Source organism: Podarcis pityusensis, assembly GCF_964106645.2.
Source record: "Podarcis pityusensis genome assembly, chromosome: 8".
Taxonomy (NCBI): domain Eukaryota; kingdom Metazoa; phylum Chordata; class Lepidosauria; order Squamata; family Lacertidae; genus Podarcis; species Podarcis pityusensis.
The window spans coordinates 48,543,015-48,565,128 of NC_138033.1; the positions used below are offsets into that span (position 1 = coordinate 48,543,015).

The 22,114-nt window shown below is 47.4% G+C and overlaps 1 protein-coding gene across 1 annotated transcript; it reads right to left on the reverse strand.

Annotated features, from left to right (window-relative positions):
• Positions 1-482: 482 nt before the first annotated feature.
• On the reverse strand, positions 483-20,796 carry TCF25 (TCF25 ribosome quality control complex subunit). Its single transcript, XM_081017787.1, has 18 exons — positions 20,523-20,796; positions 18,828-18,977; positions 18,320-18,394; positions 17,776-17,909; positions 15,129-15,194; positions 13,249-13,331; positions 12,217-12,347; positions 8,016-8,115; positions 6,626-6,719; positions 6,308-6,400; positions 5,898-6,003; positions 5,339-5,498; positions 4,581-4,668; positions 3,763-3,921; positions 3,267-3,357; positions 2,289-2,368; positions 1,202-1,274; positions 483-723 (listed from the first exon to the last, which is right to left on the reverse strand). The coding sequence occupies exons 1-18, from the start codon at positions 20,736-20,738 to the stop codon at positions 559-561; spliced, it is 2,064 nt and encodes a 687-aa protein (XP_080873913.1). The 5' UTR covers positions 20,739-20,796; the 3' UTR covers positions 483-558.
• Positions 20,797-22,114: the final 1,318 nt, after the last annotated feature.

The following is a 22,114-nucleotide window of genomic DNA, read 5'->3' on the forward strand; positions in this document are numbered from 1 at the left end:
AGCCCCATGGCCTTCAACCTTTCCAAATCCAGGATTTGTCTTTAACCAGAACATGCATTTGGTAACACATCGCCCCCCTCACCATATAGTTATATGGTGGTGTTGCTGCTGCTGTTGCACTATCCCACCTTGGATCAGGCCATGACCTGGTAGTGGGTCTTGATCCAATAGTTGAAGGCTGGTGCTCTAGCCTATGTGGTTTCACTGGCAGGAGCCACTGAGAAAAGGAAGGCAACTGACACAATAAATCTCTCAGTGAAAGGAATTGAGATGGGGGCATGTGTGCCTCCCCAGCCTACTGCTTGCAGCTCCTCTCCTTAGGTAGGACAGTTGCATGTTAGCGAAACATGGATCTCATGAAAGCAACTGTGTGCAGCTTTCAGAGCAAAGGGCCATTTCTGCCCTATCAGTTGTGCCAAGATGATAACCATGCCCTTTTTTCCTGGTGTGTGCATGTTTAAGGCACAGAGACACTCTACCCCTCTGGCTTATGATTGTTTATTTTGTGGCAAGGGAAGTTACAGAAGGGGCGGAAAGGAAGTTCTGGGGTGCAAGGGACTAGTCCCACTCTCCCCCATCCCCCTCAGGGTTGTCGTCCCGTGGTGGCTCCTGGAACTGGATATTTGCCAGCATGTCCCGCATGGCTGCCATCAGTCTGTTCACACCCTGGTTCAGATTCTGTCCTGCACCCGGCTCTTCCTCTCCACCGGCTCTGACTTCTCCCTGAAACACAGCACAGGGCAAGGAGTTATACAAGGCAGCTTGACTGGATGAGGTGCTGGGCACTGAAGGAGAACCAGCCCAGTCTTTGGGGTCCTCAGAAGAAATGCTAGAAAGAAGCTCATCTCGGTCTCTTTGCTGAAAATTCTCCACTTCTGCTTCTGCTCCTTATAAATACCATACACTTAGGGAGGAAGGCCTGGACACTCCAGTCTTCTCGGGGGGAGAACCTGGCAGACTGCATTTGTAGAAGCATACTTGATGGGGCTGATAGGAGTTGAATCAAGCAAAAGGGGGACCATCTAGTCCAGCCTCCTGTTCTCACAGTTGCCAACTTGGTGCCCATTATGGGAAACCTGCAGGCAAGACCCAAGTGCAAGAGCACTCTCCCCTCCTGCCATTCCCAGCACCTAGTACTCAGAAGCACGCAGCCACCTGCATATCTGCCTTACCTTGGCCAGTCATTTCACACTCAACATACCTGCAAGTTGAAGTTTGGCAAGAGTGAGCGAAAGAAGAGAGATAAAGTGCTTTCATTGGCTGGATGGGTTGCCCTGAAAAAAAAAAGAGAAAGTCTGGTCACAAATGGACCTCTTCCTCTTTCCTAGGAGAGCGGGCACATCATGGTACTTCATGAGCCAGGGAGCGTGCAATTTTGGACTACTATCCAGAAAGTCTGATGTAATGGATCTTAGTGCTGGGCTAAGTTAAGACTCTGGTTCCAATCCCCACTCAACTATGAAACTCACTGGGTAAACTTCGACCAATCACAGGGGCAAAGGGCAGATTTTATGTCATCTGAACTGCTTGGAGGAACGGTGGGATACAAAAGGCAATGTAAAAAGAATAAATATTTGGCCCACTGCATGGGAAGAACAAAGTGACATGGGGAAGGGTGGGTGGGTCTTTGATGCATTGAGGAGGAGATGGACCACAGCTTATGAGCAATGCATGTACTCTGCAAGCAAAAGGTCCCAGGTTCCATCCCTGTTATCTCCAATAGGAGGCAATGGGAAAGAACATTCTCTACCTGATTCCCCAGAGCACCTCTGCTACTCAGAGAAGACAATAATGAGCGCGATGGGCAGGTAGGCTGGCCTGGAATAAGGCAGCTGACTGGTGTCCATTGGGACTAGTAAGCAGGGAGACCAAGAGGAGCCAGAGTTAAGTGAGAGGTGGAATCAACTAATTCTAGCTTTCTAGTTTTGTCCCCATCCTTCTCCTTGCTGATATCTACAAGGGCAGCATTGAGGCTGAGGAGGAAGAAGCTGACAGGCAGTGACACCTGCTGGGCTGGTTGTAAGTAAATGGGGGAGATTACTGAGGGAAGCAGGGCCTTCAGGGAAGGCTGAGATTGGTGGAGCAGTGCCCCATTTGCCCTAATGGACCAGCTTCCACTGCCTGTATAAAAACTCGTAAGCACAATGCATGTTTAAAAGATTCAGAGAACTGGACCACTTCTGGTCCTTCCTGGGGTTTTTTGTCTACCCCAGGCTGACACAGACCTAAGTAAATATCCAAGCTACTGAATTGGATGGAGGTGTGCAGGAAGCAGCAACAGGTGGTACCTTTCTGGCCTTGTGTACGAAACAATGGAGTCCAGAGGTGGCAGAGGGTCAAACCCCATTATTGGCTGGGAGGTCACTTCCTTGAGAGAGGGAGGGAAATGGAATCCAGGTCAGAACTCATCACCGTCTTTGAATTTAGTTGTAGCATTTTTTTACCCTGCTTTTCAGCAAATAGGCTCCTAGAGCAGCTTACAGAAGAGCAGTAACTAACAAGACAATCCTTGTCAGTAGGCTTACGGTCTAAAATACATGTACCCAAAGGGAAAAGAGAAGCAAATTCAGGCACTCCTTCTTAAAATTAAAACATTTGTTCCCACAATGGCCAGCTTGAGTGGAAACAGTTCAGGGAGAGGCACCTTATGTAGCTGATCTCTGGGCAGAGCCGATGGAGTGGCCCTGCTTTGCTTCCCTCCCTACTGGATCACTTATAAAGTGCCAAATATGCACTAGGTGCTGCACACAAACACACAAAAAATGATAAAAACAGGTTCCTGCCTGTAGGCTTACAATCTAGAAATATGAGACAAAAGGAGAAGGGAACTTTGTACAAGCTGGGAGAACTGTGAAAGAAAAAATGTGGTTGCTCTCAAGGTGGTGGCAGATGCAGCCCTGGGATGGCAACAAGGCCCCTTCTGGGTGGGAGGGGCCTAAATGGCAGTAGAGCTGGTAAGCTTGCTATACTGACGAGAGGCACAGTGCACACTTGCCATGTAGAAGGTCCCAGACATTCCCATTAAATGGTATCAGGCAACAGTGCTGGGAGAAGCCTCTGCTCTCCAGCAAACAACACTGTGCAGGATGGGCCATTGGCAGCTCAATGCCAGCCAGCTCCTTATGCCCAAAGAACTGTGATATGGTAGCCCAGAAAGACCATATTGAGCAGAATCAGAAGAAGTAAGAGATACCGACAGGATATGCTCCCCATAAAAAAAAGGTTCGTGAAGTGCAGCTATGCCCCTGCCCCATCCATTCTCTCACCGGAGGCAATGCTGCTGTGGCTTCCCTTATCTCCGAGAGGATCACATGGCGGTAGACATTCCTGGGAGCGTTCTGGTACCTTGCCTTTCGCCTAAGGGCCAAAAATATTTCAGAGAAGTGGCTCCAATTTGCTTTTTGCATCCCTCAGAGCTCTATTTCCCAGCCACACATAAGCAAAGGCCTCCTCTGCAGTATCACGTTGGCACCCAGGGCTGCTCACAGATTGCCAGAATCCCCCAAAAGTAGCTGCATTCAGTCAGCCCGGTTAGCAGTTCTTGATAGCTTCAAAAAGGTTTCTTTCCCGACCACCCTCAAATTAGCACAGCCCACTGCCCAGCTATGTCTCTCCCCCCCCCCCCCGGCTGCTGAACGCTCTCTTCTCTCAACAGGAGGGTTACAGGGTGTAGGAGTCAGCAGAATATGGGAGGGAATGCTTGGAGCCAGAGCGGGAATGAATTCTGCCCGCCATCAGCCTGAAGCAGGTGCAGAGACTCACTTCTGCTCAGCCTCCTCCAACATTGGGTCCTTGGCATCCACCATCCGCAACACCTCGTGCACGTTTGTTTCGAGCCAGGCCATGACAGCCGGGTCCTTCCAGAGGGAATGGGTCCTCCCAAGATAGAGGGCAACCAGCTGGTTCAGCACAGGGGGCGAACTGCAGAGGGAAAACGAGACACCTTTAAACATGGCAGCTTAAAGCACTTTGCTGCCTTAGAGGTAGACTTGCTGAGGACAACTCAAAGGAAGAGAAACGAGAGCAGAAGGCCTCAGTTCCACTACTAGGCATCAAGGCTGATGAAGATAGCGGAGCTGAGCCACCCAATAAGGCATTTTCACTTTTAGCAGGGCACAACACATTACACTTTTATTCTGCCCTTGTCCTGGGGGAAAGGGTCAGACGCAGAGGTCATCCTTATGTCCATTCCATAGACTGTGACATGCCCCTCCAACACTGTAGCAACAACAGACCAGACAGTCTTGAACCAGAAACTTGCCCAGCCTCTTTGCTGTAGAGACCACTCGACGCTTGCTGAAAGCATTAGAAGAAGCTTCTGCTCTCCTGCTGACTCCCATTGGCCCCAGAAACTGACAACACGAGACCTATGTCAGAATCTGATTCTCAGTTTGACCTCATGTTGCTGACATGCAATCCTCTGGTTCTGATGCTTCCCTTGGTATTCTGAAAAACCTCCCTCCAATCTTGCTAGTACTCAATAAGAAGATTCAGCTGCTGACACCACAAAACGCCTCACTCCATTCCTGTAAGACTTGCATGTTCTTGGACTGCAAAGAGCATTTTCACACACTCCTTACCTCAACTGGGCGTCCAGTCCAAAGAATGCATGGGATGCTACTGTGGAATCTGGCTGCACACTACAGCGATCCAACAAAGGCATAAGAACTGGAAGAGGCATGAAGAGAAAGAAATGAGAGGAAAAGACCTCCAACCGCCACAAATGCTGTTGCACGGGTACTCAAAATGGGTCACAATATTGCTCTGCCTCTTGTTTTTTTATTCCACCACAGAAACAAGTTCTGAATGAAATGGACTTGCAAGGAGTGAGGTGCCATTAAAACCACACAACAGAACTTTTTCTGGCCCCTAATTATTATTTTAAGGGGTTTAGTTTGAAGTCGCTGTGGAGGAGCAGAAAGGGTGTGCCTTATCATGGGTCAGCAGCCCAAACTGGACTCCCTTTGTTTGGAGCAGAAGACATTCACTGCTCAGCCATGCAAGGCTGTCTTGGCAGACCTTATATCCCTTTGGAGCCTGGGGCTGGAAGGGGAAACTGGGCAGGCCCCTCCCAGGGACGAGGCAGGCACAGCATGATGAAAGGCAGGACCCATGTGCTGCTCCTGGCTAAAGCGTGACAGTGTCTTGAAGGGAAAGCGTGGACAAAGAGGAGACGACCAGTCACGGGAAATCTTGATTAAAGCAACCCAACCCCCCTCTGAGGTTTAGCATTACTGCCCTCCCGGAGCCACCACTGCTGAGGGAATATGAAGGGCTTTATTCACAGCTGCGGCCTTCTGTATACCCATCTTTGAACATTTTACACAGACAGACTCACCATTCGGGAACATGACCAGTGACTGCCGAATGAGGCTGGCAGCTCTTTCGTGGGCTTGGTTGATCTCCGACTCTGGGAGGTCTTCCTGCTGGCTCAGAAAGAAATATGCCAGAGGGACCGAGAAGGCAAAGTTTGGGAGCTGAGACAGGTTCCGATGACCCTAAAGGTGGGGGCGGGAAGGGGAGGGGAGAGAAGAGGAAGAGAAGCTATGTAAGTATCTGGTTGATAGCTGAGCTGATTTTTAAGAAACTTGTATCCCATTTTTTGACCCTAAATGGGGCCACAAAGAAAATTACCAGTTAAATGCAACACATTAACAGTCCATAAAACCAAACACAGAAAGTCAACAGTAACTCTAGTGGTAAATTGCATTATAAGAGTTGCTCATGAACAGGCTGCAGTTACAACCAGCTCCAGAGGAATCGGAAGCACCACAGGCTGTGGCCAGAGTGACTCACACCTAATTCTTCCGCAGGTGGTGGGGTGACCTTCTGGCAACTCAGCCAGACTCTTCCGTTCTCAGCACACTTCCTGCCAGGGCCACCCACTAGCAACTCACCTCCCACTCCTGAAACATGCGTGTCAGAAAGGCGTACTCTCTTGCTCGTAGCGACAGCAAATCAATTATCAGCAGTATGCACAGCGGGTCATTCTCTGGATCAAGGCTTTGGAGATGGGAGTGGAATGCAAGGGTGGGGAGATTAGAAACCATGTGAGTCTATTGCAAAACCAACCAGCGAGAAAGTCCCTTTACCTCAAGACCAACCAGCAAATTAATCAACCCTTCTCCATGTCTACATAAGGGAGTTAACTGGCCCCTTAAAAACTTTTAGAGAAATTAAGGGCTCAGTATGTAAACACACTCCTGCTCAGAGTAGAGGTGGGAGACGGGTGTGCTGGTCAGTCCTCCCACCAAGTCTAAAAGACAGACCAGAGGCCTAAAGCTGCCTTATAAGAACCAATAGTTACCTCAGAATAAGTTTGCAGAACTCCAGGGCGGTGCGAGGACAACCTCTCCTCTCTAGGAAAATCATATGCTTGAACAGAGCCAGATAGAAGGCTCTGAGAGGCACAGCAAAAAAGGAAAGATTAATGATTAACAATATAACAACAACAATTCAGTCTGGGCATGGAAAAGGGCATAAACAGGCTTGATCAGCCATGAAGGGCAGCACATTCTGGTTCAACTCCTTTCCTGGCTTGTGCAAAGAAGTCATCTATCTTTAGAGTGAGAAGTCCTGACTGAGCAAGCAAACTCCCATTCAGCACTGTCAATGGGACTCTTACCTGTTTTCTGGCCTCCGGTAGTCCAGTCTGCAGGTCCCGCTGGTGAGGCTGAACATTGGGTGAAAGGCGCACTCCAGGGTGTAGAGGGCTCTTTCTGCAAAAGAGGCACCAAGAGTGGGGCATGGCTGAGTCACCTTATGTAGCATTTCATGTACAGATTATATTCTTCAAAAACAAGGCGAGGTATTAAATTTTAATACTTTAAGCCCATATGGCTTGGGTGCAGGATACCACCTCCCTACCAACTTGCATGCTGCCTAAGATCATAATAACTTACGAAGAGCCTGCCGGATCAGACCGATGGCCCATCTAGTCCAGCATCCTGTTCTCACAGGGCCAGCCTATGGGAAATCAGCAAGCAGGGCTCAAGTACAAGTGCAATCCCCACTTCTGTGGTTTTCTGCAACTGGTATTCAGCTGTGGTGGACAGGCCTTCCTCCCTTTCTAGCACCGACATAACAATATTGTAGATTTTTAATGATACTGTGATTTGAACTATTGCAAGCTGCCTGAGTGATGCAAATGCATTTGAAGTATTAGAACAGAAATCTAATATATACACTATGCAATGTAAACTTACTATGCAATACAGATTTAATAACACACAGTAAGCAAGTTTTAGTGTTGGTTTTTGCTGTTGTGGGTATCATGTTTAGGTGGCAGCAAAAAGGTCAGGCAGAGGTAGCCACAAGAGCAATCCCACTCTGGTCCAAGCTACCTAGGAAATTGGTGTGTGTGTGTTCCCTCCTGTAGCACCAGAGCAGGGGTAGCTAACACGATGCCACCTGGATGTTGTAGGCTACAACCTCCACCATCTCTGACCATTGGTGATGCTGGGAGTTGTGGATCAATAACATCTGGAGGACGCTATATTGGTTACCCCTGTCCTGGAGGCAGGAGACACCAATCATCTTTGGAGTTTTTGTTGTTGTTGTTAAAATATTGTTAACCCATTTCTCTGTCAAATCAGCATTAAACCCAGATTCCACTAAATGCTAGAAATACTAAAATTAGTACTCTACTGTTGTCGAAATGGCTAGAGTGGGAACATGATGAACTGAAAGGGGACTTCATAGATGAGGTGCCACAACTGAGAAGGCCCTGTTCCCTTCAAGACTGCCTCTAAAGAGGAAGTGGAAGGTGCTTCCTAATCCAGGTGTCCTATGAAACAGTAGATCCCAAGGGGGTGAAGAGCAATGCTCTGGATTACTAGCTGGTGACACATATGGCTCCCACAATCCCCTATTCTGGAAGGCATGGCCCTCTTTAGAACACATGCATCCTTCTAGACTCCCTCCTCCGTTTTGGGGAGAACCATAATTCCAGGAGCAGCTCAAGCAACACAGCACAGCCCTCCCAGCTTCTACTCTGGCTGCCCTCAGCTTCTTACCGACAAGATCTCTGGCCATCTCCTGGTCCTCCTGCATCCGACAGACGTCACTGAGCTGTAAGAGTGAATCTACATGCGAAGGGTTCATCTGGAGCAAAAGCTGCAAGCAGACAGATGAAGCAAGCATTTTGAGATCTGTGAAATGGCCATTTCCTTCTCTTCGTATTTTATTGATCCGGAAGATGACTTTTCATGAAAACAGCAGGCTACATAATAACAGGCTAGGTAACAAACAATTACTCCAAGATGTGAAACATTCAATTCTTTGATTGCTCCGAAGTGGTGTATTAAGTGAAACTGCAATGGGCTGCACTTCACCTTGAATGAACTCCCAAGCCCATCAACTGTGAATGGTGCAAGAAAACAGAGGGGCTGACCAGAAACACTACAAAGTTTTCAGTCAGCCTGATTAGGCACCACCATATGCATACGAGACAACTAATTTCAGAAATTGTACTGTGAGGCAGTTGATGACCTGAGGAGTCACATTAGGACATCTTGACTTGGAGTTGAAGGAAGCAAAGGTAGCTGGAGTGTGGTGTGGGGGAGGCACATGCTGGTGGGACAGGACAGGACAGGGTCGTACCATGCCTAAGGGGCTGCACACACCATAAGCTTTGATGCCTGCTAATCGCAACCTCAACCCACCCCTATCCCGATCACAATTAGCTGGGAAATAACAGGACCACCCAGCTCTAGTTGTGGGGTATCTGTCTGACCACTTGTAGGCCACAGAATGCTGAACTCAGCAGACATTTGGTCTCACCATGACCCACTGTGCCAAAGCTTGCATTGCGACAACTGAGTGTCATCTGAATTTGCAAAGCTGCAGCTTCTAGCTGCTGCCTTCTGTTTTTCCCCAAGCCAAAGACGCCCATCAAGCACAGATCCCATGCCCAAGCAATGAGTGGTGAGAGTGCAAAGCGTGAGTCTTCCCCAGACAAAGGGTCTTCTATCTAAAAAACAGAACAGTGAAGTTTCAAAGAGCCGTGTTTGCCCTCATCGGGGAAGGGGAAGGGGGGGAGAGGCTGGGGGCTCTCCAAGCTCAATGTCCTGATTATGCTAATATTAGGCCAAGAATGATTTGCCTGCTTTGTGTGTACCATCAAAGTTGTTGCCCAACTTAATTCACCAGGATATGGTCAGTAAAGCCTCAAAGCAGAGCCTGTTCTGCTAAAGCACCAAGAGAAATTAGGCACTCCTTTCTTCAAATCTGGAAAAAGAAGTTTAAAAATAGCACAGCTGCCTATTCAAATCTTGCTTGTTAGAATCCACTCAGCGCTCTCTTTCCTCACCCCCACCTTCTGTCCCAGACAGGAGGGGCGTCCTCAGCCAGGGGCTTGCTTTATGGATGAGTTCATCCAGGTCAACAACAATGGCTGCAAGCCCAATGTGGAAATCAAGTTCCTTTATGACAGGCAGGGCAACCTCTGTGCTGCAGGAGAGACTTGTTCCACATCAGAATTCTGCTCCATAGAGTAAGAGAACAGACTGCCTCTTCCTGAACCAATGACTTCAAGTTACAAGAAAGCAGACTGAGACTAAACACCAGCAAGAACTTTCTGACAGTAAGAGCTGTTTGACAGTGGAGCAGACTCCCCTGGGAGGTGTGGACTCTCCTTCACTGGAGGTGTTTAAGCAGGGGTTGGATGACCATCTGTCATGAATGCTTTAGCTGAGATTCCTGCATTGCAGAGGGCTGGACTAGATGACCCTTGGGTGTTCGTTCCAACTCTATGATTCCCCACAGGACCAGGAGTACAGACCAAAGTGTCAATGAACTTAATTATATCGCAATCCCAAAAGTGATTTTTGAATTTTCAGAGAGATACAAAGGAGGAACTTCCAGCTACCCTCCCACAAAATACAGAGTCAGCCTTTGGAATTCACTGCCTCAGGCTGTTGTGATGCTACCAATATAGCTTGCTTTTGAAAAAGGATTACCGCAATTTTCGCTGCAAAACACACACTTTTTTGCTCCTAGAAAGTAAGGGAAAATGCCTGTGCGTGTTATGGAGCGAATGCACTCGACTGGAGCCATGGCTGCCGTCAGTCAAGCAAAGCGGGAGCCGCTTGCAGGGCTTCTGTCCCGCTTTGCGCGGCTCTAGATTTGCTTGCTTTACAGCCAGGAGGAGCCGAGGAGGAGGGAGGGAAGGAGAGCCATGGCAGCAAAGCGGGCAGCAGCCGCTTACACGGGAGGAGGGACAGACGGAAGCCATAGCGAGCCGGAAAAAGCGCCTTGTAGCCAGCAACAGCTGCTGCAGCCTCAGCTAGCAAAGGTCCGCTCTCTAAATGGAGCAATGAGGCTGCAGAGGGACGGCAGGGCACAGGAGGGCTCTGAGCCACGAGCGCAGTGAAAACCAGTAAAAAAGTTTTTTAAAAGGCTGCTGGGGACAGGAGGGCACGGGATGAGGGAGAGGGGGAAATTACGATTCTCCCAGCGTCTCAGCTGATCCGCTGAGCAGGACTTGGGTTGCAGGGGATTTGCCATTAGCTGCGTAAAGCAGCAAAGAGGGAGAGAAGGAGCAAAGCGGGAGAGGAAAGGAGCTGCTTACACTGCTCTAAGTGGCTGCTGTCCGGTTGGCTACTTTAAAGCAACAGTGCTCTTTCCCTCCCCCCTCCCCACTCAGCTCGCTGAAAAGCTCCTTTTCCACACACACACCCGAGCTCCTTCTCCCCTTAAACCCCTCTCCTGCATCATTAGCAGCATCCTTCTCCACACACCCCATGCGTGTTCCTTCTCCCCATAGACTCCTCGCCTGCATTAATAGCCGCATCCTTCTCCACACACCCCACACGTGTTCCTTCTCCCCTTAAACCCCTCTCCTGCATTATTAGCAGCATCCTTCTCCACACACCCCACGCGTGCTCCTTGTCCCTTGAATGCTTTTCCTTCCCTCCCCACTTAAAACGTGGTTACAAAGCACGGATCCACATGGATCCTCAGGATTTTTGCACTGGGTCACCCCAAGTTCACCATCAGATCACATAGCATATCCATGGCTACAGCCTGCACCAAAAAACACACACGCACCCACTGTTTCATGGGGCTGCAATGGCGCAAAAACGTGGTTACAAAGCATGGATCCACATGGATCCTCAGGATTTTTGCATTGGGCTACCCCAAACTCACCGTCAGATCACGTCTGTGGCCACAGCATGAACCACAAAAATCATACATCCACTGTTTCGTTTAGAATATTTTTTTCTTGTTTTCCTCCTCTAAAAACTACGTGCGTGTTATAGAGCGAAAAATATGGTAGGTGAAAACACCAGTCACTAGTAGCAAAATCTTCCAAGACACCAAAACGTGGCAGCAGATAATGCTTTAGAAACCCACCACCATCAAGGGTCTCTTTAGTCACTGAACCCTTCAGTCCAAATCTTACAAACAGCAAAAGGATGCAGGATCTGTGACTATGCTATGTACTGTGAAGGACTAGAGCCCAGAATGCAGCAGGGTTTGCCATCTTTTGTCATATATCTCCATGTAATAACAAACTCATTGTCCTGTACTCCGAAGACCAAACTAGACAAGACATTTGTCATGCAGTTTGTTTTCTGCTGTGTTTGAGTTTAAAAACAGAAGGGGAAGGAGCCTTCTTAACCATTTCCCCCTGTCACATTCACAACCAGAATCGCTCACCCACCCATGCCTACAATTCAATTATTCTGTTTGCTGATGGGGAATACCAAAGGAAGCTCCCCATCAGGTTGTGCATGGAGATGAGAAATTATGATCATGACTGTGGCTATGGGGCAAAGGGATACAATCTGACTTGGCTCCCTGCCCCTGCAAACCATGGCAAACTACGTGAGCAAAGAAACATCTCATTTGGCCCCAAGACATGGCACTTCTTGCCCATGCTGGCCGCAACCACTTTTTCCAGCTGTCCACCTCTGACCACTAGAGTGTAAGGACATCACAGTATACATTCCCTGCTTGTGAACCTCCTACAGTGGCCACTGCCAGCCTTGGGTCAGAGCAATTCCACAGATGGAATGCTGAGCTACCTGGACCATTGCTCTGACACAGGAGGGTCCTTCTTGTAAAACGTTCAACACGTGATCGCCTGATACAATACAGGTTGGCAGACTGCTGGATGTTCAGAGACCAGGTACTGGCAACAGCAAAAATGGCTGCCATTCTTACAGGTGGGTTCTGATATCGCAGCAGGGCCTTGTCCGATTGAGAACCTACCACCAGATTGTTTGGATCCATGGACTCCACAGCATCCAAGAACTTGAACTGCACCTGCTGGTATTCTCGATGGTGCTCAAATGCAAAGTGTTGTACCCCTCGCTTTGTTTCTAGCAGCGCCATGGATATGCCTAGGCAGAATTGGGGATGGGAAGGGGAGAGAAAAAGGGCTGTTAATGCACAATGCAATATATTTACAGTGCCTAAGGGAACATGCCCAACCCAACAACTAGTTCTGTTAGTTGACTCCCTAAAGCAAGTGTGGGAAACCTTTAGATCAGCCTTTCTCAACCTTGGGTCCCCAAATGTTGTTGGACTTCAACTCTCATCATCACTGACCACTGCTCCCACTAGCTAGGGGGAGTTGGAGTCCAACAACATCTAAGAACCCAAGGTTTAGGAAGGCTGCTCTAGATGTTGCTGAACCACAACTCCCATCATTCCTGGCTACTGGCCATGCTTGCTGGGGCTGATGGGAGTGGTAGTTCAGCAACACCTGGAAGGTCAAAGGTTTCCTGCTCTTGCGCCAAAGCAAGGATTCTTGCTTTCTCCAGGCTTAAAAACAAATTGAGGCTCCAAGCAAGCACACAGGCAAAGAAGCGTGGGCAGTCAGGGTTATAGATACTTGGGTAAGGAGATAAATTTTCCTTTCCGACATCTTCCAGAAAGCTGGACTGCGCAATGATTCCAGGCACAGAAGAAGAGGCCTCCTTTTGGTCACATAAAGAGAAAGGTGGGTGGAGTGACATACAAACACTGCTCCTACATGTCAGCTCAGCACATGCGGTCCTGCTACTTGGCATGTGAAGATGTACTTCCTCACACACAAAATAAAGCAGCCTGCCCCAAATTGGCTGGGAATGATGGGAGTTCTAGTCCAAAACATCTGGAGGAAACTAAGTGGAAGGGGAAGATTGCACTAAAGTAACAGCTATGAAGATGTAATCAGCAACCAGGCATGTGTTTCCAACGCAGGTGTAAAGCCAGTGGGAGTGCACAGAGCACCTGAGGGAAGTGGGGAAAGCCTCTCACCTGTTTTGCTATGGCGTGGCCAAGTGTTCTTAGGCACTGTCAGCCACGTGCTGCGGACATACTGGCGCTGCCTCTGCCGTGGCCTGCAGAAGAAATAGAACTTGCAGACTGAATGCAAGACCAATGAATACCACAAGGTTTACCACAGTGACACACAGAGAGAGACACATACACAAACAAGCAGAAACACTCAGGCAAAATAAAATAATAACAATAATAATTATTATTTATTATTATTTATACCCCGCCCATCTGGATGGGTTTCCCCAGCCACTCTGGGTGGCTTCCAACAAAATATTAAAATACAATGTTATTTTAGCTGAACAAACTGATGAAAATTACTTTAGATATTTATTTTATTTATAAAATTTATATTCCATTCTTTAATGCAAACAATCTCAGGGTGGCCACATTCCAATAAAACAATAAAAATACACACAGTAATCCCCCCACAATAAAACATTAAAAACAGAACAAAAAATGCAATTTTCAATCTGCTCCATATGATGGCTCAGCATTTCATCTCCTATCCAGATTTCCAATGAGCCCTGTCTTAAGGGGCATTTATTTACCTGAGCCCTTATCTAATTTCCAGATTGGTCTTCTAGTCCACATAGCTGATGGCTACATTTGGAGCATTCTTTTACCATGAAAGGACTCTGTCATGTGACTGACCTACCCTGGCTTCCTCCTGTGGTTACCTCCTTGTGTATGATAAATATAATCTGGTACTGGCCACTAATAATGAACCATACCTTATAGATATTACTGCTAATTTTTTATGCTATTTTTGTGATATACAAATAACATGAGAAGAAAAAAAATGCAATCTGGTCTCTCAGAATTAGGAAGGTCAGATATCATCTCCTTCCCACCTAATTAGAAAGCCATCTTTTTCATTAGCAGATTTCTCTCTGTTTCAGCCTTTCCCCACCTGTTGTCTCCCACAACCCCCATCAGCCCCAGTCAGTACAAGTTTGCTGATTGGGGCTGATGGGAACTGTAGTCCAAGCCAGGGCACCAGGTTAGTGAAGGCTGCTCTACACTTTGCTGTGCTCTGCCAGTAATTGCCGCTATCTTGCTGAAGCAACAGCCCTATAAGCACCAACTACTAGCACGGCACAAAAAATTACAAAATGCACCAAAACGAAGCAAACACCCACAAGATCTCCCACGCAGAGAGGAAACTTGTTTAACTCCGACGCTGCAAGCTGCTCATGCGCTCTTTGTAAATAAACCAGAGAGTCATATGTAGCGCCTCAGTAAATTCAGCTGATTAATTGATACTTGGGGAATGGCAAGGCGGTGAGGGAAAAGAAGCTCAACAGGACAGGTATTTAGGACAGCAGCACACTACTGGCTTGTGCCTACCAGAACTGGGACCATGCCTCCTGAACCTTCAGATATCTGTGTTGGCTCCCTGCCCTCCTGAAGAAATTATAGGCTGCTTCCTGCACTTGGAACAGCAGCATAATCATGGTTCAAAGTCACCAACATGTCCTCTTTCCTACCACATCCGAATGACCTACAAGTACTTGTCCGCATCCAGGCACCTCACACTTGTAGGCTGGGCTTTAAAGAGATTGTTTAGATTAGCACAAAGGATTAAAAACTGACACTATCTCTAAGGAAACACTGAAGCTATTGTGCTGATGACCCATTTCCCTCGTCTTCAGCACTCTGTGTTGTCTGAGATCTCCACAACATCCCTTGTTTCAGAGACAGTCTAAAAGTGGAGTGTTAAGCAAGAGGCATTCAGAGTTCCTCAACCTAAGAGACTTAAGCAAAAAGTATGTTTTTATAGGACAACTGGCAGATGCTTTAGTCTCCCACAGGACCTAACTAAGCACATGCTTCACACTTCTAGAGTTTGAACTTACCTCTGATCACCAAGAACTGCTCGGGCCCCAAAATATCTCTTCAGCTCTGTTTCTGGATTCAAGTTTCTGGGAAAAATTGTAATACAAATCCACCTATTTATTTATATTAATTATTTCTATTAATTATATACAAAGAACAAGAAACAGGTCTGTGCCCTGAGAAGCTTACAATCTAAAATTCAGCAGCAGGTGGGGAAAGCACTGTTGTGCTCAGGTCCTGCTTCTGGGCTTCCCCTGGGCATCTGATTCGCCACTTTGAGAACCAGACAGACCTTTGGCCTGTTCCAAGAGGGCTCTTCTTATGCAACAAGAGAAGGAGCAGAGATGGAGCCAGAGGCAGTCGGGTGACAAACACCAATTTGTTTCAATTTGCTTAGGCATAAGTCAGGGACAGGAAACCCATGGCTCTCCAGATTGCTGGCCAAGGGTCATGGATGATGGAAGTTGGAGTTCAGCAACATCTGGAGGGCCACAAATTCTCCTATCCCTGATGAAGATGTTCTGGGAGACAGATTAAAGCTTACAGGAAGGGAGACATGGCAGAGGCCCTTCCCAAAAGGTATATTCAGCAACTCCTTTGCTGAAACACCCTACCTAGCCTTACATTTCTTTCCATACCTCTTCTGAGTGTTTCACTTATCTCTATTACTGGAGAAGCAGAGGCTATATTTAAAAGGGCAGAAGCAATAAGAACCACAGTAAACAAACACAGCAAGAAGAAGGGCAGCTTAATACTGTATTTTCATCTCACCACTCCTTGTCCTTTCAGTATTGCTACAAAATAGCTTCGAAACAGAAAGTGCCAATACTGCCCTCTCTTGATCAAAAAGTGCAAGACATCTAACACACCACTAAACTGCCAGCAATCCTACAAGCAACTGTAAACAGGGCTGGAATTCAGTTGCACTCTCTGAAATACAGTGCAGAATTCTGATCTCTCAGAATGCAACCCTCTGTTTTGATTCAAATATATTTCTGACCCCTGTTGAGGAGAAAGGTTTGAAATACGCAGGCAGGTCCACTACCCCCGCCCCCCCAAGTGAAAGGAGGGCTTAAGGCAGACATTTCAATGGTCAGAGTGAAAATGGTGCGTCATTCATGTAAAATGCTGCAGTAACAATAAACTGAGGGAAGCTTGTAATTTGATCTGCCCTTCTACATAACGCATGCTACTTCAGAAGTTCAGCTTTTAATTACACTAAGTAGAATAGAAGCATTGCCACCCGATCCCACCCCCACTCACCATGCCCCCCCTCCACCTCTTCCCCCTTTTTCTTCCTAATGTTACACTAATGTCTCAACAAATGAAACTGATATGTAGAAAATGTAACTGGAAAAAAGAGACATTGCACATAACTTTTGTAAACCAAAAAATCCTTAATAAAAGTATGTTTGTTTGTTTGTTTTTTTAAAAGTTCAGTTTTGCCACAGACTTTTGAGAAGTTTTACCAAAGACTAGTGGGGGGGACTATTGAGAAGTGCATGGAGTCTGGGGAGAAGCAAAAGCTGAAATAGGAAGAGGCAAGACAATTTAGCCACCAGAGAAGGTGAAGAAGAGATGCTCAAGCTCCATTGTTCAATTATTGCCTACCACAACCGCTACCACTTTTTGAGGATAAACCACACATGTATGATTTTAAAAGACAACAATTCATTGTATTTGCATTGAGCTTCCTGTGAGGCATGCCTTATTTTCTGGGAGGGACAAACACACACACACACACACGGAACATCTACTGAGCTGCTTCAGCTCTCCCTTCCCAGGTGTAACTTGACAGGCCAAGGATTTGGAGACACCGTTGTAGCAGCAGCACAGGAGGTGCAAGAAGTGCTGGTCGGTATGGCTGGAGGACACGCCGTTAAGTCAAGAATATGCAATACAGTGCCCTCCAAATGCTGCAGACCACAGCTCCCATCAGCCCCAGATAGTATGGCCAATACTCATCGAGATGCTGGGAGCTGCAGTCCACAACATCTGAAGGGTACTACCTTGGCTATAATATGCTGCCATCTCACACGGACTCCTACTCCCCACAGCAGCAACCAGGTCCTTCTCCAATCTCTTTAATAGTTTACAAAGCAGCAACTGGGAAAATCTAAGGTAGGTGGCAAAACATGCCTCATCTCCCAGACACGAGTTGCTCACTGACCCTGATTGTTTTCCCCATTCATCTTTGGGGAAGACATACAGTCTGCATGCTGGAAGGTACTTTGTTGGCAAATAAAGAGCAAGCTCCAGAAACTCCAGATATCAAAACCTCCACAGCACACAGAATACATGTTGATGTGACAATATAAAACAGGGACTTTATTCGGAAGATAAAAGACTTCTGTGAAGGGTGCCTAAATGCAAAACAAATGGAGAAAAGGAAGAAACAAAAGCTCTAACAGCACTCTCTAAAGCAGAGGAGGAAACCTGTGACCATTGAGCATGGCCAATGGTCAGGGATGCTGAGAGCAGTAGGCCAGCAACATATGGAAGGCTGCAGCTTAGCCACCTCCGTTCTAAAGCAAAAGTACTTTTGTGCAGGAATTTTGGTTCCTCCCACAAACATTCCACAAGCCACAGACTTCACTTGCTCAACTTGCTCCCAGTCCCAAGTGTCCCTAGGTTAGGAAAACGCCTTCATAAGACTTGGCTTCTTACCTGTGCTCTATGTAGAGCAAAGGCCGATGGTCCGTGATAACTGTGCTCTGGCTCTGGCAAGGTGGCCCATTGGAGTTCTCAATCCTCACAAGGATGCTTTCAATGTCTTCTGCATCGTCCTCATCTCCAGGGCACTGTTAAGAAACATGAAAGTTTACAAGGAAAGCTGCAATATTCTGAGATTCAGCCCCTGATAAAGGAGCTGTCTATAATGTCTTCCACATACCCAAACATACTGCTTTAACTTGTCCTAGCACAAATTTCTTCACCCTCTTCTACTAATATGGTGTGGCTGTGTATCTGTCATGACATCTAGTCTCTGTTCACTACATCTAGCTGGTCAGCTTTCACTGGGGCTGGAATTACGTTCCCACCACATTTTAAAGAGCCAATCCTACACAAGGGTATATAAATATTTCAAATCCCAAGGGGGCCAGGAGGGTGGGATTCATCCAGCCCTGTCTTATCCTTCCTATATGCATTAGCCAGCTTCACTTGGCACCCCCCTCTGGGTGCTAAACCCACAAACCTAGTTCATATTTACCAGAGACTCGCCAGATGCATTCTTCTTATTCTTTCTTTTCTTCTTTTTCTTTCGTGATTTGTTATTTGAAATAGGCTTTTAAAAATAAAAGTGAATGGTACAATTAAGATATATGTATTGCAGCATCAAATCAGAAGCAGAAACATAACTAAGGGATCTAGTCCTGAGAAAAACTTCAGCATTACTTCAGCATTTCTTTTTAAATAAATCATCTCTTGATTCACACATTCTAACACACAGGACACATTTGCATAGTGGCTATCTTAGGAATTAGATGCAATCATGTAGCTGCAGCACATCTGACTCCTGAAAGTAAAGTTTGTCAGGAGTTTATGTCACAGCAGTCTTCCTGTCCAGGAAGCAGAATCTAGACAGCCTCACATTATATGTATAAGGGTTTCCCCCAAGGAAAGAGCACCCTGCCTTTTCCAGGGATACATCTGGGACACTCACTACTCTTTTGCACAGTTATGTGTGTTACTGTCCCAGCTGCCTACAGGGTACTTGCCATCTGGTCCGGTTGCTCTGTCTCGTCTCCTTCTCTCCACCTGTCAGTCTTGAGACCTTCTTTGTTCCCTGTGTCACCCTCCTCCTGCAGCCTGGAATCATCTTTGTCCTCTTTAGATGCTACATCATCCTCTGCTTCTTCATTGGTTATCTGTGCAAGTAAAAATTAGTCGAGTTGAACAAATAGGACACATTCCCTAATCATTCAGTGAAATAAAAGTACAGGTTATGTTTGTTTCATTTTGCAGAATAGCAGAATAATGCAGAGGTATTAATTCTTTCACTTATCACCAGGCTGTGGTGTTTCCCTTTTATATGATAAGTCATGCTTTGATGGAGAAAACCACAAGTTCAATTTCTTGTAAAACACACTTTAGAAAGCAGGGCTAGGAAAGCCCTCTGGTTTGATGCTTCAGAGAGCCACTGTCACTCAGAGTAGATATTACTGGGCTAGACAGACCAATGTCCTGATTCTATATATGATGGCTTTCCAAGTTTATAAAACGGGGGGAAGGAGAAGAGAAGAGATTAAATGGGCCCATTTCTTTCTCTCTCCCTTATAATATTAGAATGCAGGGCCAGGAAACAAAGCTGACTAGCAGCAGTCAAAGGAAAGTGCATTTCATGCAATGGAGGAATTAACTTCATGTCACCACACAATATGTGCCAATAGCTCAGCTTGCTTTAAGAAAGCAACTTCATTGGCACATTAGACAACTTCATGGCACATAGAGCCTCCCCAAAGTCATGGGGAGGGGGGAGGGGGACTGTTGCCTTCAGGTCCTACTTCTAAACTTCCCAAAAGCATTTGCTTGGTCACTATGGGGAACAGGATGCTGGACTACATGACCTTAGGGCTGATCAGTCAGGAAATTCTGATTTGCTATGACAGCTAGGGATGCGGGTGGCGCTGTGAGTTAAACCACAGAGCCTAGGGCTTGCTGATCAGAAGGTCGGCGGTTCGAATCCCCGCGACGGGGTGAGCTCCCGTTGCTCGGTCCCTGCTCCTGCCAACCTAGCAGTTCGAAAGCACATCAAAGTGCAAGTAGATAAATAGGTACTGCTCTGGCGGGAATGTAAACGGCGTTTCCGTGCGCTGCTCTGGTTCGCCAGAAGTGACTTAGTTATGCTGGCCACATGACCTGGAAGCTGTACGCCGGCTCCCTTGGCCAATAAAGCGAGATGAGCGCCGCAACCCCAGAGTCGGCCACGACTGGACCTAATGGTCAGGGGTCCCTTTACCTTTATGACAGCTAACAGTGGAACCTCCACATACTGCGAGGGTATTCAACTGAATACCATTTGCTGGGGTAGGGAGAACATAAGAAGTGCCTAACTGCTAAATCAGGCCAAAGGGCCATCTAGTCCAACATTTCTCTTTTCACGATGGTCATCCAGAGGCCCAAGGGAAGCATGCAAGTAGGATCTGAGCTCAACAGCAACTCTCTCAGCTGGCATTCAGAAGCATAACCTGCCTCCAACCGTGGAGGATAAATAAAAAGCCTGCTGCCTGCCATCACGCCCTGCTGCTTCTGAGCTTCTTGGAAACATCTGCCAGGCTACTACGGGAAAGCAGCGGAAGCTGAAGCGGGCGGCGGGCCTTTGCCTCTTCTTCTCCTTCTTCCTGAGCCATTATGGCAAGCCTCCTCCCGCTTCAGGGCCACACTGGCGGCAGCTCAGCAGACCCGACCCTCACCAGCTCGAAGAGGTTGGTGACCCGACCCGCCGGCTCCTGCCGGGGCCGCCTCCTGCTGCCTCCAGCCCCCGACAACGACGGCACCTCGCCGCCTCCTCCACCTCCTCCGTCCTCTTCCTCCTCCTCCTCCTCGCCGCCGCCTCCCACATCGAGGCCTCCCAGAGGCGACTGCCCCCGCGACTCCCCCCTCAGCCTCCTCAAGGCCCGTCGCGACATAATAGAACCGTAGCACCCCGGGCAAGAGAAGCCGACGGACCGGAAGCCACTTGGAGGACCCGAAAGAAAGCAGAGGCGCTTCTTCGTGACGTGTGCGCGCCGCTGCCCGAGAGGACGGCTCCGACGAGCCGGACGGCTCTGCGCATGCCTCGCTTGCCTGCGCGGTCGTTATATTTGATGGCAGCAGGAGCGTGCATCATAAGTCGCGGCTGCAGAGCAAAGCCTTCGCCTCGGGCTGCGTGTGCGCAGGTCCTCGATTCCAGCTGGAATTAAGAGCGAAGGAAGAGCCTCTTGGATCCGGCCATCTGGCCCCGCATCCAAGCTCTCGCAAGCGGGACCCGGGCACCAGAGCGCTCTCCCATCTTGTGGTCTCCAGCAACTGGTGTTCAGAAACATCGCTGGCTCCGGCTACGGATAGGGAGCCTAGTCGTCGTGGCTCGTAGGCGTCGATAGCCGCGCCCTCCATGAATGTGCCTAATTCTCTTTTAAAGCCACCCAAGTTGGGGTGGATATTGAGATTGAGGAGAAGAAAGTAGCATCGTTCTCTTGTATCTGGGCCTTTGACTGCTTGCTTTAATGTGGTTAGAACTGCCGGTGTGGAAAATATTACTCATCAACTGAAACGCAGGCAAGGTCAAACAAAACTAGACTCAATACACTTTCATTTGGCCTTTTATTAATTTAGTTGGCTTTCCAAAGAAACTGCCCATTCAAGCTTGGGAAATGTAGCAACATGTATAAATACCACAGTGGTCTTGCATATTCCGTTGTTGTTGTGCTTATTTTTTTTCTGAGCTACAGAGTGCAGTAAATTGGGTGATAGGCAATTTCTTAGACTTCTAAATAAAGTAACAGTGCCTAACAGTGATTTCTATTTTATCAAAATGCTATTTCATATTTTTGATATCACACTCCTTGTAATTGGGAGACACTGTAAAAAAGGAAAATGGCAATAAAAATATTTAGGACCAAGAATAGAAATTATCTGTTTGAATTATTGCTTTTTTATTCATCCAGGACGTTGTTGCATATATATGCACACCTGGAAGCCACTTCTCAGTTTCTAGAGAAAAAGCTGTCACTCAAGTAGGAGATCTCAGCCTCTGACATCATGAAGGTGTGAAAGAGAACAACAGAATCTGGTAGTCTTGGGTCTGGAGCTGGGGAGAGGTGCAGAGGCCTGACTTGCTCACTGAGAATCCAAAGTTATGGTATTGGGGAACAGGATTTCTTGGAGTCTTAATGCTCCCACTCAACCCCTTATATATGTGCAAATATATATATCATGGAAAGCACCATCAGTCACCACTAGGGCTGGATGAATCTGAAACCTGTCACTGCCCAGAGGTGTTTATTAGCAAGGCCACACCACCAGA